General features: G+C 46.4%; 2 protein-coding genes across 4 annotated transcripts in view; one reads left to right on the plus strand and one right to left on the minus strand.

Annotated features, from left to right (window-relative positions):
* Positions 1-1,283, minus strand: part of LOC146338977 (uncharacterized) — a 26,120-nt gene extending 24,837 nt beyond the window's left edge. The window contains exons 1-2 of one of the 2 annotated variants that reach the window (XM_084813234.1): positions 1,225-1,283; positions 1,051-1,109 (exon numbers count right to left, since the gene is read on the minus strand). In XM_084813234.1, coding sequence (XP_084669360.1) covers positions 1,051-1,077 — 27 coding nt within the window. In that variant the 5' untranslated portion in view covers positions 1,078-1,109; positions 1,225-1,283. Of the gene's footprint in view, positions 1-1,050; positions 1,175-1,224 lie in introns of those variants that run through there. The other variant, XM_084813235.1, reaches the window with a different exon arrangement.
* TMEM208 (transmembrane protein 208) lies at positions 1,263-17,620 on the plus strand. 2 transcript variants are annotated; one of them, XM_084813241.1, is made up of 6 exons: positions 1,263-1,350; positions 6,568-6,663; positions 9,107-9,166; positions 12,682-12,818; positions 14,311-14,395; positions 15,374-17,369. In XM_084813241.1, the coding sequence occupies exons 1-6, from the start codon at positions 1,306-1,308 to the stop codon at positions 15,509-15,511; spliced, it is 561 nt and encodes a 186-aa protein (XP_084669367.1). In that variant the 5' UTR covers positions 1,263-1,305; the 3' UTR covers positions 15,512-17,369. The 2 variants fall into 2 exon arrangements, with proteins under 2 accessions (XP_084669367.1, XP_084669368.1); XM_084813242.1 differs by having other exon boundaries at positions 1,305-1,402; positions 15,374-17,620.
* The last annotated feature ends 352 nt before the right edge of the window (positions 17,621-17,972 follow it).

Below are 17,972 nucleotides of genomic sequence, written 5' to 3' on the forward strand. Positions count from 1 at the left end.
TCACAGCCCCACTGAAATTGGAGCCACTAGCCTGCCTGGAGGACTGCCCTTTTCAAGATATCCTTGTTCCGTCCAAAGTTTCATTTTTACACAAGGTGCTCGTAGCCTGAATCTCTGTGATTTCCTTTTGTAATTGCCATGTTGGGTATCACTCTTGAAAGCACCTTGCGTGAAAACGAACTTTCAGACTGGCCACAACATCAGAGTACCTCATAGGGGACTGTCTCTTGGTGTAGCCATGTAGGAACTGGGGTGACCCAAAGTGTATCGGGAGGTGGGTGGAAGCACCAGAGTTCAAACTTTGGTTCCTTCTTCAGGCTGCTTCTGGCATATGGAGACCCAATAATCTGAACAGCGATGTGGCTGCCTGACAGCATTCAGCCCTTTTCAGTCAAATGTACAATCTACACTTGAGCACTCAGAACAGAGGAAATACGTGTGGTTTTTTCCCCCCACTTTGCGCTGAGAGGCTGGCCAGAAGCTGTGACCGTCCTGAAGCCACTTCCCCAGAGCAGTTTCCCCAAGGTTTTTGTTTGTTTGTTTTTTAAATAAGCATCCTTTTAAAAAGCCCCTGAGGGGAGGTGTAAATCAGATACACTTGCGAGCCACTTGAAATAATAAAATAATAACACTAGAAATAATAATACTGCAGCCCAGCTGAAGCATGGGAACAGCAAAGAGGGAAATAAAATATTGGGTAAAATCCAACATATGCCCTACTTAGAAGAGACCCACTGAAATGAATGGGACTTCAGTTATTCATGACTAACTTGTCTCATTCATTTCAATGGGTCTACTCTAAGTAGAATTTATGTTGGATTTTACCCATTAATCTGGAGGCTGGCATGTAGATCATTTGAGGAACGAATACGAGGAGGTGTGTGAAGCCACGTAGCGGGGTGCGTAGGGGGGGGGGGCATACTGACACGTGTTTACAGGCACGTCCGCGCGCACCAACGCGTGTCGGATGAGGAACCTTTCAACCCCCCTCGCAAAGCTGCGGGGCGGCAGCAGCAAGAGCCCCTCTTCTCCCCTACCAGGCATCCTTACCTCCACAGGCAGCCTCCACGCCTCCATCACTGCCCGGAGCTCAACTGTATGTCAGAGAACTAGAAGAAAAGTTTTTAAAAAATGAAAACACCCCTGTTCACCTCAACGGCCCGGCCACGCCCCCAGTTAGCTCCTCCGCCTCCTCTCCCCCCAGCTCCCCGTCCTCAGCTTGACCTGATCTCCATGACGACGGCGCGATGCTTGCTGGGAGCGGCAGTCTTCCAGGGACAGGCAGCTCTGCGCCTGTTCTGAGTGATGACGCAGATGCAGCTGCGCCGGAAGTCGTGCTGTGCTGAGCTGGTGAGTTTTCTGCCTGCCTGGCGTTGGGCCTCGTTGTGGAGTCGCCATGGCGGTGAGTGAAGTGATCGGCCTCGCCGCGGTTTCTGAGGCTGGAGTTGATCTGTGTGTGGGTGCACGTCCCTGGCCGGGAGTTTGTGTGTGTCTGTCTGTCCTCGGCCGTGTCCCAGGATCAGTTTTCCAGCGCTGTGTAGGCTCTCGCCGTGCCATTAAGCGCCTTAACCTGTGTCCTCCAGATATGTTGGACCAGGGTGGCTGAGGATGATGGGAGTTGGAGGGCCACACATCTGGCGGGCGCCCGGTTGGGGAGGGCTGATATGATCCGTCATTTTAGCTCCGGTAGAAATAGCTTGGAATTTTTCTAACCTAGGCTAGAAAAGCTTGATACTTCCCCTCTTGTCCCCTCCTCCCTTTAACTGGACCTGCTCCTGGGCCTCTAATCGCAGCCCGGCACAAAGGAAAAGGTTAGCAGAGTGGAGCTTTTCCTGCTCTGGCGGTAAGTGGGGAGGGATGCAGGGGAGAACTCCTCAAACAGGAGGTGAGACGGCTAGAGCGCCGGTGGCGGAAGTCTCGCTCCAAAGACGATCAGACACGGGCTAGAGCTGTATCTTCAGCCTATCACGTGGCGGTGAGAACAGCAAAAAAGGAATATTATGCTGCCTGTATCGCGTCTGCAGAGTGCTGTCCCAGGAGGCTGTTCCAAGTGGTCTGGAGCCTGGTCAGTCCTTTGGCTCCGGAACCACTGAGGCATTCTAATTTATTATTTATTTTATTTCATTTATTTCATTTCTATACCGCCCCATAGCCGAAGCTCTCTGGGCGGTTCACAAAAATTAAAACCAAACAACACACAATAAAACAATTTAAAATATATAGAACATTAAAACCACAATATAACAATACAATATAACAATACAATATAACAATACAATATAACAATATGGTGGTTCTGGTCGTTCCTCTCCAGCAGGTACCAGAGGGTAGCACTGGGAGAGGAGGTTTTGGACCCGTGGCCACTCACTTGTGGGGTGACACAGGGTTCCATCCTCTCCCTGATGCTATTTAAGGCCTCCTATGAGGCCTTGGCAAGGCACTTTGCAGATAAAATTGATCGGATTAGGAGTGTTACTCCGTACCCTGTGGATACAGTTAGTGAGCAAGAGGCAGCCTGTGGCGAACCGGTTTTGTGGGATCGGTTCCAGCTTCTTCCTCCTGATGAAGTGGACAAGGTGCTTTCACCTGTAAGGCCGACCACCTGCTTACTTGATCCTTGCCCATCTTGGCTCATTATGGGCTGCAGAGAGAGACTGGGTGAGGGGATCAGGGTGGTGGTGAACGCCTCCCTTGAGGAGAGAGTGATGCCATCAGCCCTCAAGGAGGCAGTGATAAGACCGCTCTTAAAGAAGCCCTCCTTGGATCCCCAAGTTCTGAACAACTTTCGCCCAGTCTCAAATCTGCCATTTTTGGGCAAGGTGATTGAGCGAGTGTTGGCGATGCAGTTGAAGGCACACTTGGAAGAAACTGATTATCTAGACCCATTTCAGTCGGGCTTCAGGCTTGGGCATGGGACAGAAACGGCCTTGGTCACCTTGGTGGATGATATGAGAAGGGCTCTGGATAGGGGTGAATGCTCCTTCCTTGTTCTCCTCGACCTCTCAGCGGCTTTTGATACCGTTGACCACGGTATCCTCCTGGACCGCCTGGAGGGGTTGGGCATTGGAGACACCGTATTGCGGTGGTTCTGGTCATTCCTCTCTGGCAGGTACCAGAGGGTAGCACTGGGAGAGGAGGTTTCGGACCCGTGGCCACTCACTTGTGGGGTGACACAGGGTTCCATCCTCTCCCCGATGCTATTTAACATCTATGTGAAGCCGCTGGGGGCTATCATCAGGAGGTTTGGGGTGCGGTGTCATCAATATGCGGATGACATGCAGCTCTACCTCTCATTCAAATCTTCACCAAGGTTGGCCATAGAATCTCTGTCCAAATGTCTGGAGATGGTGAGTGGCTGGATGGGGAGGAATAAGCTGAAGCTGAACCCTGACAAGACCGAGGTACTTTTGGTGGGAGACAAGAGGAGGCTGGGGGATGTTGACCTTGTGTTGAATGGGGTACGGCTACCCTTGAAAGACCAGGTCCGCAGCCTGGGGGTCATTTTGGACTCCCAGCTGTCCATGGAGGTTCAGGTGTCAGCTGTGAGCCAGACAGCGCTGTATCAACTCCATCTGATATGGCGGCTGCGCCCCTTCCTTCCCGACCATCTGCTCCCATCGGTAGTACATGCCCTGGTCTCCTCTCGTTTAGACTACTGTAATGCGCTCTACATGGGGTTACCCTTGAAGACGGTTCGGAAGCTGCAGCTGGTACAGAACGCGGCGGCTCGCCTGATTAAAGGCAGCCGCCGGCGAGATCACATCACTCCAGTGCTGAAGGAGTTGCACTGGTTACCAGTTGTTTTCCGGGCCAAATTCAAGGTGTTGGTTTTGACCTTTAAAACCCTATATGGTTCTGGCCCAGCCTATCTTAAGGAGTGCCTCCAGCAACACCAGACAGGCCGCTTAAGAAGATCAGCCTCGGATGGCCTTCTCTCTGTCCCATCAGCCAGGACAGCTAGACTGGTGGGGATGAGGGAGAGGGCCTTTTCTGTGGTGGCTCCCACTCTGTGGAACTCCCTCCCTAGGGAACTCTGCCATGCCCCCTCTTTAATGAGCTTCAGTCATGCATTAAAAATGTTGTTGTTCAGGCAGGCATTTGGGGTGGGTTAGGGTATTTTAGAAAATGTTTTTATTGTAGAATTTCATTGTTTTAAACTGTTTTATTATATGCTGTACATCGCCCAGAGTGGCTGGGTGACCAGCCAGATGGGCGATTAATAAATTTAATAAAATAAATAAATAAATACTAATGTATTAGTTTGCTGTTAAAGACACAGAAACATGGCCAAGAAGGTAGCAGTTCTAAAAGTAGGTGATTCTCAAATAACCCACTCCTCCCATGAAGTTGGAACAATCTCCTAGTCCCAACTCTACTGTAACTAAGTCTAAATATGAGTAACTGAAATAATTGTATATTCTTCCCCTGTTTAACCCTTTCTCCATTTCCTTTACGAGTATCTGTTGTGTCTATCTTTAGACTGTAAGCCCCATGAGGTAGGGCCCTGTTTTCTCATTCTTTGTAAAGTGCCATAAGAACAATCCTGCTGGGGGAAAGCAAAAACCAGTCTAATCCAACAGCATGTTCCCCACAGAGCCCAACCAGATATAAAAGCAATAGGCCTCTCCTCCTATAGTTTCCCAGCAAATGGTATGCAAAGGCATAGTGCCTGACTCTGGAGGTTGTACATAGTCATCATGACTAGTAGCCACTGTAGCCTTGTCCTCCATCCTTGTACATCAGCGGTGGGCAACATGCAGGCCTCATGTGGCCCCTCCTGCCCCCCATTGGCAAAAAAAATTGTTTGCTGCTGAAATTTGGTGGGAAACCACCATGGAGGCTTGCTAACGACAAATATAGCTTGTTTTCAAGTTATATTTGTCCTTAGTAAGCTTCCATAGTGGTTTGCCACCAACCACCAGTTTTTTTCCCTATTTTGCTGCAGTGGCAGCAGCCAGAATGTGGTGTAGGCAAGGAATTGGTCCTTGGATCACCCAAAGTTGCCTACCCCTGATTTACATAAATGTGCTATGTAATGCTGACAATTAATAGCAGGCCACTCATCTGAATAGTTGGCCTAACTTACGTAAAGAAAGAAGGCTTGGCAACACTTGGTTCCACCCAACCTGCCCTGCCTGGGTCAAGAGGCGATCCAGGTCAGTGTATCATATGCTCTGAGGATTCTACTGGCAGAGCCTTTGAGCAACAAATAATACTTAGTGCCAATGGCACTTTAAGGTGTTCAAAGTGGTCCACAGACATGATTTTAGTAGTTCTTGCAACAGCCTCGTAAGCATTATTATGCCCATATTATAGATGGAGAGGAGGCTGAAGTTGAGAGGATAAGAGTGCAATCCTGTGTATGTTCAGGTATGCTGGGAGTTATAGGACTTTTTCTGTCTAAATATGCATAGGATTGCACTCTAATTTCCCTATGGAGCTCACCTAGCGAGTTCATGGCAATAATGAGATTGCAAAAACATTGATTGATTGATTGATTGATTGCATTTATACCCCGCCCTTTTTCCTCTTGCAAGGAACCCAAGGCGGCTTACATTATCCTCCTCCTCCTCTCCATTTTATCCTCACAACAACAACCCTGTGAGGTGGGTTGGGCTGAGAGTCTGTGATTGGCCCAAAGTCACCCAGTGAGCTTCCATGGCCGAGTGGGGACTAGAACCCGGATCACCCAGCTCCTAGTCCAACACTCTTGCCACTACACCACACTGGCTCAAAAACATGCAGTTGTCCTGCTGGTTTTCACTGTTATTGGTTAAATCAACTGAGAAACCCCACACTTTCTGGTGCTGTGTTGGCTTGCAAATGTCTTATAGTAGGCTATCATGACTTCAGTTTTAACTTATGTGCTGATTCTGCTCTGTGCTGTAGCAGATAGAGACTTAGTTTGCAGATCAAAACAAGCCACCATAGCCAGTTGTGAGCCTTGGTGCACACAGGTGTGATTTACATAATAACTGCCCAGGTGCATCTTATGTCATCCAAACCTGGACAGAATGGCTTGTTGGAGGGTTAAACAACTCTTGAATAACCCATGGGCCATTTGAGGATTGTGTAAGCCTCCAAGAAGCCATGCCACCTGGGCTCGGACAACACGATAAACTATGCCTGGGCAGTGCAAATTACACCTGGCATGAGCCGCGACTCACAAGCCAGGGCGGCTTGTTGTGATCATCCAAACTGGCCCAGAGTGTTGTGTCTGAGTGTCTGTGACTCAGGTTCAAATCCCGACTGAACTGGACATTAGTGTGTCTCAACTTCAACCATTGTTTTGTAATGAGGGGAGAAAATAACCCATGCAAACCCTCTGAGAGACTGGAAAAGAAATCTTAACTATTTTAAACCTTAACTTGCCCACTATGGGCTTAGTAGAATTTAATTTGCTGCTGTTAGCAATGTGTTAGTTCTGGTTTTGTGCCCTCCTCCCTGCCTGTCTAAAACAAAAAAAGAAGTTTTGTCTAATAGCCAAGGATTGGGGGTGCCCAGTGACATACAAGGAAGTGACACGCTCATCCTTTGATTTAGTTGTTCCTTTTTCTAATTTTTCAGCCAAAGGGAAAGGTGGGAACCAAAGGTAAAAAGCAGATATTTGAAGAAAACAAGGATACCCTCAAGTTCTACCTGCGGATCATCCTTGGAGCTAACGTGAGTGTGTGATGCTCTGCCTGTATGAATTCTGTGCAATGATGATGCTCTGCCTGGATTTTTGAGCAGAAAATGTACCCCAGCTGGAAAGCATGCCTTGTTTGTTGCTTCCAGCCTGTGAGGCACCACTGCACACTTGGTCTTTGCCTCAGTGTTGATGCAAGAAGAAACGCCCCTGAGATGTCTGTGTTATCACTGGGGCCTCTAGGGCATCCTGCTTTTAATGGGGAGTGCCTGCTGGCTTGGAAATGGTGCCTCACGTCATGCTTTCAGAAGGCAGGGTGCAGCTTCTGGCTTGTTGTATGCTTCACACAAAGTGATTGGATGCCCTGGTGGCCTCTGGGGTATCATTTCATTTGCTAACTAATTTGCTGAAACTTGTAAGGACTGCAATGGCTGCAATAGCATTACAAATCTGATTTAATGTTAAAGCCGTTTAATTGGCATGGTTTCCCTTTAAAGAACACTGGGGTTTTCAGATTTCAGAAGGTGCTATGAATTCTTTAGGGATTTCCAAGAACTGACTTGCGTGATCAGGAGATGATCATGTCAGGGATGCTCTGACTTGGATTCCTGCACTGAGCAGGGGGTTGGACTTGATGGTCTTATAGGCCCCTTCCAACCCTACTGTTCTATGATTCTGTGATCTGTTTTACTTTGTGTAAAGTCCAAGGGAGTGGGGATTGGTGCCTCACATTCTGTTAGGAGTGAGTGAGGTACTGCTTCTGCCTCTCTGGGTACTCCACGCAAAGAGGCAGGGCCTGAGAGGTGGATAGAGGAGACAGGATGCACACACACAGATTGTGTGGGTGAGGGCTTGATGTGAAGTCTCCTTTTCCTCTTGATTGACAGCTCAGTTTCTCTGGTATGCTATGAAAAGGATGACAGGGCTTCTGGTTTGAGTGTAAACTTCTGCTATGAGTGTAAGCGATTTATTAGTAAAGCTTGTATGTGGTGGATCCCACCTTACGAGAGTGCATGAGGCTGGGTCAAAAAAAGAAAAAAAGGCATTCATACTGGCTACGGAGCACCCAAAGGGCTAAATTTAACTTGTTTGCAACCTAAATTTGTCTCCTTTGGTGCTCCATAGACACTAGGTGATGGTCAGACCCCATGTGACATACTGGATAGTGTCGGCTGTGGGAAACTCAGAATTCAAATCCCCACAGAGGGCCAAATTGCACATAAGAACATAAGAAGAGCCATGCTGGATCAGACCAAGGGTCCATCTAGTCCAGCATTCTCTTCACACAATGGCCAACCAGCTGTCGACCAGAAAACCAGAAGCAGGGCATGAGCGCAACAGCACCCTCCCACCCATGTTCCCCAGTAACTGGTGTACATAGGCTCACTGCCTCTGGTACTGGAGGTAGCACATAACCATCAAGACTAGTAGCCATTGATAGCCTTTTCCTCCAGGAATTTGTCTAACCCCTTTTAATGCCATCCAAACTGGTGGCCATCACTGCTTCCTGTGGTAGCGAATTCAGTAGTTTAACTATGTGCTGTGTGAAGAAATACTTCCTTTTATCTGTCCTGAATCTCCTGCCAATCAGCTTCATAGGATGACCCTGGGTTCTAGTATTTTGAGAGCGGGAGAAAAATGTCTCCCTATCCACATTCTCCACACCGTGCATAATTCTGTAGACCTCTATCATGTCTCCCCTCACCCTCCTTTTTTCCTGGCTAAACAATCCCAGCTGTTGTAACCTTCCCTCATAGGGGAGATGCTCCAGCCCCTTGATCATTTTAGTTGGCCTTTTCTGCACCTTTTCTGCATTTAGCATGTTTCTTTTTATTACTGTAAACAGCAGCCATGGGGGCTGTTTAGCCTTTTCATCCCGTTCTGTAATCCCAATGAAAACATCCCCCTTCCTGCCAGAGCTGCTATTTGCCACTCATTGGTATTAGTGGGAGCTTCCCTTCCAGGACAAATAGCAACTTTGGGAGGATGATCTTTGATTGGGTTATGGCATGGGGGTAGAGGTTTTAAAAAACAAAACGAAAAACCCTCCTTGTAGATTGCTGTCCCAATCAATATTCAGCTCCTTGGAGATAGTACAGGAGAAAAAAATCAGATCCTGTTCAGCTGCTATGTTGTTCTGAAGCAGTCACTCAGTAGGCCTTAGCCTGTCTTCCTTGCTAAGCCCCCCCCCCCCCCCCAGCTATCAATAGCAACGTGGAAGGCCCATGTCCTTATCTGTCTGAGAGGGAAGACACTTAGTATGAAGTTGCCACTTCGTAAAGTGCTGTGTCTGAAAATAGGAAAGTGGATTTGGGTTTTGAAGAGTAGTTTTCATTTGGATTTAAATCAGATTTTCAGGGGTGGGGACTTGGTTAGTTGGGTGTGTGGTTTTTTTTAATGCAAGAAGATTCCAAGCTATTTTGCGTCTGATCTCTTCCTTTTTTTTTTGTTTCTGACTTTCGTTTCTCTTGATTCCAGGCCATTTATGGAATTGTAAACCTTGTGATCTTCTATGTAACAGCCACTGTCTGGACTTGGGTGAGTCCTGCGTAGCCCCGGATTGTAACCTCCTTAAGGCTATCAAGTTGCTTATGCTGTGAAATCATCATTTGGATGATGCTTCATGGAGGTGCCTCTGAGCAGCAATGTCCAGCCTTTCTCAGTTTGGCCCCGCGTGGCTTGCTGCTTGTCACGCTCGCCAGAGGGTGGTGCTGCGATGAGTGAATTTGTCGAAGCCTGACATCACCCATTTCCGCAACGTATAGCTTTCTAAATGTTTTGTGTGCTGGAAAGAGTTCAGATCTGTCTTCGTTGTATATTAGCCAATGTTAGCCCTTTGTAGAGTTGTTGTTCAGTCGTGTCCGACTCTTCGTGACCCCATGGACCATAGCACGCCAGGCCTTCCTGTCCTGCGCTCTCTCCCGGAGCGTGCTCAAGTTCATATTCATTGCATCCGTGATGCTATCTAGCCATCTCATCCTCTGCCGTCCCCTTCTCCCTTTGCCTTCAGTCTTTCCCAGCATCAGGGTCTTTTCCAGGGAGTTTTCTCTTCGCATTAGGTGGCCAAAATATTGGAGCTTCAGCTTCATTATCTGTCCTTCCAATGAGCACTCAGGGTTGATTTCCTTTAGGATGGACTGATTTGACCTCCTTGCAGTCCAGGGGACTCGTAAGAGTCTTCTCCAGCACCACAGTTCGAAAGCATCAATTCTTCGGCGCTCAGCCTTCCTTATAGTCCAGCTCTCACAGCCATACATTACTACTGGGAAAACCATAGCTTTGATTATACGGACCTTTGTCGGCAAGGTGATGTCTCTGCTTCTTACTATGCTGTCTAGGTTGGCCATAGCTTTCCTCCCCAGGAGCAAGCGTCTTTTAATTTCATGGCTACAGTCACCGTCTGCGGTGATCTTGGAGCCCAAGAAAGTAAAATCTGTCACTGCTTCCATTTCTTCCCCTTCTATATGCCAGGAAGTAATGGGGCCAGATGCCATGATCTTAGTTTTTTTAATGTTGAGTTTCAAAACAGCTTTTGCACTCTCCTCTTTCACCCTCAACAATAGGCTCTTGAGATCCTCTTCACTTTCTGCCATTAGGGTGGTATCGTCTGCATATCGGAGGTTGTTGATAATTCTCCCAGCTATCTTAATTCCGACCTCTGATTCATCCAACCCGGCATTTCTCATGATGTACTCTGCATATAAGTTAAATAAGCAGGGTGACAATATGCAGCCTTGTCGTACTCCTTTCCCAATTTTGAACCAATCGGTTGTTCCATGTCTGGTTCTTACTGTTGCTTCTTGACCCTCGTACAGGTTTCTCAGGAGACAGGTAAGGTGGTCTGGTACTCCCATCACTTTAAGAATTTGCCACAGTTTGTTGTGATCCACACAATCAAAGGCTTTAGCGTAGTCAATGAAGCAGAAATAGACGTTTTTCTGGAATTCTCTTGCTTTCTCCATGATGCAGCGAATGTTGGCGATTTGATCTCTAGTTCCTCTGCCTCTTCTAAACCCAGCTTGTACTTCCGGTAGTTCTCGGTTCGCATACTGCTGAAGCCTAGCTTGTAGGATTTTGAGCATCACCTTGCTGGCATGTGAAATGAGCGCAATGGTACGGTAGTTTGAACACTCTCTGGCATTGCCCTTCTTTGGAATTGGAATGTAAACTGACCTTTTCCAGTCTTGTGGCCACTGTTGAGTGTTCCAGATTTGTTGACATATTGAATGCAGCACTTTAACAGCATCATCTTTTAGGATTTTAAATAGTTCGGCTGGAATACTGTCATCTCCGCTAGCTTTGTTGTTACTAATGCTTCCTAAGGCCCACTTGACTTCACTCTCTAGGATGTCCGGCTCAAGTTCAGTGACCGCACTATCATGGCTATCAGGGACATTCAGATCTTTCCTGTATAGTTCTTCTGTGTATTCTTGCCACCTCTTCTTAATCTCATCTGCTTCTGTTAGGTCCCTGCCTTCTTTGTCCTTTATCATGCCCGTCTTTGCACAAAACGTTCCCTTGAGATCTCCACTTTTCTTGAAGAGATCTCTAGTCTTTCCCATTCTGTTGTTTTCCTCGATTTCTTTGCATTGTTCATTTAAGAAGGCCTTCTTGTCTCTCCTTGCTTTGCTCTGGAACTCTGCATTCAGTTGGGTATATCTTCCCCTTTCTCCCTTGCTTTTCGCTTCCCTTCTTTCCTCAGCTACTTGTAAAGCCTCATCAGACAGCCACTTTGCTTTCTTGCATTTCTTTTTCTTTGGGATGGATTTCGTTGCTGCCTCCTGAACAATGTTACGGACCTCCGTCCAGAGTTCCTCAGGCACTCTGTCTATCAGGTCTAATCCCTGAAATCTATTCCTCACCTCCACTGTATATTCATCAGGGATATGATTTAGGTCATACCTGAACGGTTTAGTGGTTTTCCCGACGTTCTTCAATTTAAGACGAAATTTTGCAAGAAGCAGCTCATGATCTGAGCCACAGTCAGCTCCAGGTCTTGTTTTGACTGACTGTATGGAGCTTCTCCATCTTTGGCTGCAAAGGACATAATCAATCTGATTTCGATATTGACCATCTGGTGACGTCCATGTGTAGAGTCGCCTCTTGTGCTGTTGGAAAAGAGTGTTTGCTATGATCAGCATGTTCTCTTGGCAAAACTCTATTAGCTTTTGTCCTGCTTCATTTTGTACACCAAGGCCATGCCTGCCTGTTATCCCGGTGATTTCTTGACTTCCTACTTTAGCATTCCAATCCCCTATGATGAAGAGGACATCTTTTTTTGGTGTTAGTTCTAGAAGGTGTTGTAAGTCTTCATAGAACCGATCAACCTCAGCTTCTTCGGCCTCAGTGGTTGGGGCATAGACTTGAATTACTGTGATGTTGAATGGTTTGCCTTGGATTCGTACTGAGATCATTCTATCATTTTTAAGATTGCACCCCAGTACTGCTTTTCCCACCCTTTTGTTGACTATGAGTGCTACTCCATTTCTTCTAAGGGATTCTTGCCCACAATAGTAGATATGATGGTCACCTGAATTAAATTCGCCCATGCCTGTCCATTTTAGTTAGCTGATTCCCAAGATGTCGATGTTCAATCTTGCCATCTCATGTTTGACCACCTCCAGCTTACCTTGATTCATTGATCTGACATTCCAGGTTCCTAAACAATATTGTTCTTTACAGCATCGGATTTTCTTTTCACCACCAGACACATCCACAGCTGAGTGTCCTTTCAGCTTTGGCCCAGCCGCTTCACTCTTTCTGGCGCTACTTGGAAATACCCTCTGCTCTTCCCCAGTAGCATATTGGACACCTTCCGACCTGAGGGGCTCATCTTCCGGCGTCATATCTTTTAGCCTTGTGATACGTTCCATGGGGTTTTCTTGGCAAGAATACTGGAGTGGGTTGCCATTGAAATGGCTCTGCTCTATGTAGAACATTTGTTACTACCCTCTGTGTGTTCTGATGTGTCTTCCCTTTCCTTAAGCTTCATCTGAGAATTGGGTGGGAGTCTCCGCTGCTTTTCCTGGCTGATCTTTGTGTTTTTATTGCAGATTGTATTTGTGTTCAGCTTGATGATCTATGGGGCCAGTTACCGCTCGATGAGCTCCATGGCAAAACCTTCTTTCGCGGATGACGGCAGCCTTGCTGATGGTGGAATTGACCTGAATATGGAGCAGGGGATGGCAGAGTGAGTGTCTACACCACACAAGTCCAGGTGAGCAGGACCTGCTGCCTGAGCGCATACACAGATCTCCTTCACCCCAGAGCAGGAAGGTACTAGTGTCTTTGGGGAGCTACCCATTGCTTCCCAAAGCTTCTCTCCCCAGCTTCTTCACTGAAGAGCAGGGGTGGGGCGGGTACCTTCCTTTCTTCTTGGTGTTCTCTCAGCAATAAGAGGGATGTATAGGGCTCCCAGTGATTAGGATGAGTGGGGTGTTGTCTTCACACTCTGCCCTAATAGCCTTTGCTGTTCTCCTGTTCCCCACTCTCTTTGTCCTTTCTGCCCATAGAAATCTGAATCTTTGGCAGTGGAATAAGCAGTACTCAGTAAATATATAATACCTATAATCAAAAGGTATATGACAGTACATGAGTTTAGATATGGGGCTTCTGTGATGTGGTGTTTAGATCTCTTTGAGCTGTAACATCTCACACTCCTTGGCTGGTCTCAAGACAGATTTTTCTAGTTGTCTTCATTGCCTGGGTGCATCCGGCATCAGTGGTATCACTAGATTGGATGGAGGAGATTGGGAAAGAGAGCAAAACAGAAAGGCTGTTCTTGGAATGCTCTAGGGAGGAGAGGCTGGCTAGAGCAGGAGCGTGGGTACCTGTAAGGAAAAGCTGTTGTAGCTTTTTTCTCCCTAATAAGCAGGAGGTTTTGTAATTGTTATTCCTACTATTAATAGAATTTTAGACTTGGAAGTGTCCTTGGAAGTCATCTAGTCCAACTCTCTGCTCAAGGCAGGCATCTTGCAACTTACATCATGCCTGGAAGATGCCTGAAGCTTCTGCATAAATGCCTCCAGCCAAGGGGAACCCACCACCTCCCAAGGCAGACTGTGCCACTGTTGAACAGCTCTTACCTCTAGGAAGTTTCTCCTAATGTTGAGCCAAAATCGGCTTCCCTCCAATCTCCACTCATTAGTTCTAGCTGTACCCGCTGGAGCAGCAGAGAATAAGTCTGCTCTGTCTTCTGGATGACAACCTTTCAGATATTTGAAGACAGCTATCTTGTCTCCTCTTAATCTTCTCTTCTCCAGGCTAAATGTATCCAGCTCTTCAAACTATTCCTCATGAAACTTGGTTTCCAGGCCTCTCAGCATCTTGTTTCCCATTCAGGATGTACTCTAGTTTGTCAGTGTCCTTCTGAAATGTTGTGCCCAGAACTGGACACAGTAATGTAGCTCAGTGAACTTTATCCACAGTTCCAAGCTTCTCAGCATCATCTTTCAGTCATGTTTCTTGTGGCTCTTGACCAGGCTGCATTGGGATCATCCCCTGTCCTCCTAGTAGAGCCCCACATACTGGCTCCCTCCCCCAGTCAGACTCCTATAGGCAGGCTCATCCTCGCTAGATCTTCCTGCTAATCTTTCTTGAGTGGCAGGTTTGGGAACTACAGGGATTGGTAAGGCTTTTTGCCGTGTTCTGCACCAATAAAAATAAACTTTTTTTGTCCTCAGGCATCTGAAGGATGTGATCTTGCTTACAGCCATAGTCCAAGTACTCAGCTGTTTTTCCCTCTATGTGTGGTACTTCTGGCTCTTGGTAAGTCTTTTTTTCTAGCTCATTTGCCCAGCATGTAAAGAACCCTGAACTTACCTTTCCTTTCCTTTCCAAGTGTGTCTGCAGATCCCAAGTCTGTGTCACTTGTAGTCTTTGCCAGCCAGCGCCACCTTGGGGGAGTGTGTGTGTGGGGAAATCATACAACCAGAACTCTGTTTGCATACAACTTCAGTCAGCATTCGATTCATTCTTTTTTGCAAGTGAATAATTGGCAGGGAATGTGAAAGTATTTGCGTAAGGTCAAGACTATTCTCCAACTGCTAGAGGCAAGGAGAAATGATGACTCGAGGACCCTCTGATGCTGGTTCTGACGAAGGAGTCAGAAATTCCTCACAGGCAGAGCAATCTTGTGGCTCCCAGGCAGTGTCTGGGGTGACATAGGATGATGCAGATCTCCTCCTTCCTGGCTGTAGACAGAGCTATGACCACAGAGGAGGAGATCTGATCGTGATCTTCCTCCCTCTGCAGCAGTTTGTCTTAGGAGGTTGCAACTGAGGGAGAAAGGTGGGCATTCTGGTGGGAGCGGAGCGGAGGGAGGAGGGGAGGTCTGGGCCTTCCCGATCTCAGAAGTTCTCTGAAGCCACCCCCCTCCACTCTGTGGTAAGCAAGCTAGATGGGCTGAGAATCCTGTCTAGCCGATTTTTTTTTTTAAAAAAAGCCTCTGCCCTCCTCCCACCCCGCCTGGCTCTTTCCAATAGGTCATTGAATAGAAAGCTCCCATCTAGGATCATGTTCTAAAAAGCAAAAATAAAAATAAAAGGTGCAATCAAACCTTCATGTTTTGAGATTGGAATTAACTGGTATAAATTTATAGGTATTCTAAAATAATTATATTTATAAATGGGTTTTAATTTAGTGTCCTCTAAAGTCTGGCAAGGTTTTTGCCAATGCTCAGCTATGCTTTTCAGTAACTTGCTGCATGCCTGGAGGGTCTGTAAATTTTTTGCTCGTCTTTTGCAGGCTCCAGGGCGGGCACTCTATCTCCTGTGGGTTAACATCCTGGGCCCTTGGCTCACTGCGGATTCTTCGGCTGCCAACCAGGAGCCCAATGAGAAGAAACAGCGCCGACAAGAACGCCGGCAGATGAAGCGTTTCTAGCTGTGCTCATGGGAATGAATGTCATGCCACCCGTTTTGTGTCCATGTGGCTGTATCAGGGATGTGATTTTTGAACCAATCTGAAAACATCAGGGGCTTCTTCCCTCGCTTATCCCCCCCCCCCCCAGCAGTTCACTGTAAGGCTAAATTGCTTCAGGGGCAGTGTCACTGGACAGAAACATGGCCTTCACCTGCCTTGTGGCAAGGGGTGGGAACCACTGTGGGACTGAAGTTGTGTAAATATCTTTATAAAGTGATGCCGTAATATGAATCTGAGGATGGAGGTGTTCCAGGGTTTGAAGAAATGGTACATTAACAAAAAACCCCAACAACAAACCTATAGTACATTGATTTTATATTATCACACTTTTGACCCTGACTATTTACCAAATCACTCTAGGCAGGCACAGTATATAAAACCAAAATACAAAACAAGTAAGAAGGCAACACAATAGAAACAATTAAAGCTAGAGTTCATTAAAGAACACAGCCATTTAGGTGAAAGAGATAAGATTGTAGGGATGTTCAAAATAATCTCATATTTAAAGCCTGGGTATTTTTTTTTAAAGGAGGGGAACAGAAATCTTTGGCAGAATGGAGGTGTGTAAATACCTTGTACATAATTGTACATTTCCTCGCTTACCCCAAAGAAAGATTGCAGAGATGAGCTTAGGTTATTCTCTCTTAATAGTGAATTGCAGAGTGCTGGGACTACCAGCAAAAAGATCCCGCTCTGGTTTCCTGTGGCAAAATTGCTCAAGCGTCCCATCTGCAAATCATAGTGGGCTAAAGGATTTGTATGCTGTAAGAGTGGCGCTCCCTGACATGTATTAGCACCAGCCTGCATAGGGTTTTGGAGGATAAAACATTAGGCCTCTTAGCCTAAGTTCCCAACAGGAATCTGGGTAGAAAGTGTCACAACTTGGACACTGTGATCAAAATCTAATATTGCTTGTTACAATAATGACTTTGCACCTGGCTGCGGATAAGAAGATGGGGAAGGGCTTGAAGCTGGTCCGTGTTTTTAGATTCAAGGGACGGTTTACACATCACGACCTGAAATCTGATGACAGGCAGCTGACTGGGGGGTAAGTGGGCAAGTATTAATAATGTAATGTGTGTTCCCAACTGTTATGCTGCATCAGCTTTAATCAATAAAACTTTAGGACTTCTGCTTGTTTTTACTAGAGGAGAAATTATTAATGTTGAACAGTGTGGAAAAGGCTAGAAAAACGTCTTCAAGTGGAGGAAATTAGCAACAGGAATGTTTCAGCCTGTATTCCAACCCTGTTTTAGTATCTAGCTCAGCAACTTTTGGGCTGCTGCAGTTCTCTTTCTCTGGGTTGGAAAGACTGATGTGACACTATCACAGTGGCATGCCCTTTTCCTTGTGGCCTTTTAATGGTTGCAATATATCAGGAAAAAATAACCATGAGTATTGTTTCAGATGTATTTCTTTATGAGCAGAAGAGAGAATGCAACAGCACTCCAGGCAATGAATGCCACAGCATTGTTACAGCTAGGTCTCCCAGCCTAAAGGTTTACAAGAGGCAATTTTTATGTGCCCCTTAGTGCTTCTTTCAGGGGCAATGAGAGGAAGGAAAGAGGTGGGGGCAGGGAAGATGGCTGAAGGAACAAATTAATGTTTCACGAACCTTTATAGTGTGGGAGGGGCAACCTTTTTGGACCCCTGCTCACATAATTCACCTAATTGCTGGTAAACATATGTTTTGGTGATGTCCAATAGTTGCTTCTTGGGTGGGGAGGAATTATTACACAGATAAATTTTGTACTAGAAAAGTCTTTAATATTTGATGGTGTACATTTTTAAATTATTCACCTGCTTCGTGGAAATAAAAATGCAAATATACAAATGCTTAGGTAAATGGATTCTCTGCACCCTTCTCACAGCTAAAAGACTGATATTACAACATTGGAAGGATAAACACTCGTCACCTATAATGCAATGGATTGAGGACCTTACAACGTTTCCAATATTTGAACCGGTGGCATATAGACACCACCTTCAAATGGATACTTATTTGGATACTGGTCTACTTTTGTTGAAACTTCTATGATGTGTAATGGCTAGAAATTTGTATGCATATGTAAAAAATGGAAAAAAAAACATTTTGGGAGCCCATGAGCACCACATTAGGGACCCCTTCATGGATACTATTGGAGGTGTCTGTGGATGCCACACTGAGGATCCCTGTTTTATAGAGCTCTGTACTGGAGTCAGACAGGCTTGGCTCGGTGCTGAAGTGAATCTGCACATGATATGGATGGGCAGAGAAACAAGGTGAGGAAAAGGTTATTACACTCCACAAAATTTCCCAACCTACCTACTGACTGCCAAAAAACTGCTGCAGCTTTGGTTTCATTCTCTTGAAATGGCTTCTCGCCGTGCCCACTTGAAGCAAGGCCAGAGAGAACCAATGTGTGTGCTGAGTGCCACGCTG

The sequence above is a fragment of the Heloderma suspectum genome, chromosome 8 (assembly GCF_057233095.1).
Source record: "Heloderma suspectum isolate Gila_16-S chromosome 8, 16-S_ref, whole genome shotgun sequence".
Taxonomy (NCBI): Eukaryota; Metazoa; Chordata; class Lepidosauria; order Squamata; family Helodermatidae; genus Heloderma; species Heloderma suspectum.

What these genes read in the sequence shown, in the direction of transcription:
- TMEM208 (XM_084813241.1), top strand. Translation starts at nt 1,306, where the DNA reads ATGACGCAGATGCAGCTGCGCCGGAAGTCGTGCTGTGCTGAGCTG. An exon ending in GGATCATCCTTGGAGCTAAC is followed by an intron (nt 6,664 to 9,106) that starts GTGAGTGTGTGA and finishes TCTTGATTCCAG; the next exon opens with GCCATTTATGGAATTGTAAA. An exon ending in ATGGAGCAGGGGATGGCAGA is followed by an intron (nt 12,819 to 14,310) that starts GTGAGTGTCTAC and finishes TTTTGTCCTCAG; the next exon opens with GCATCTGAAGGATGTGATCT.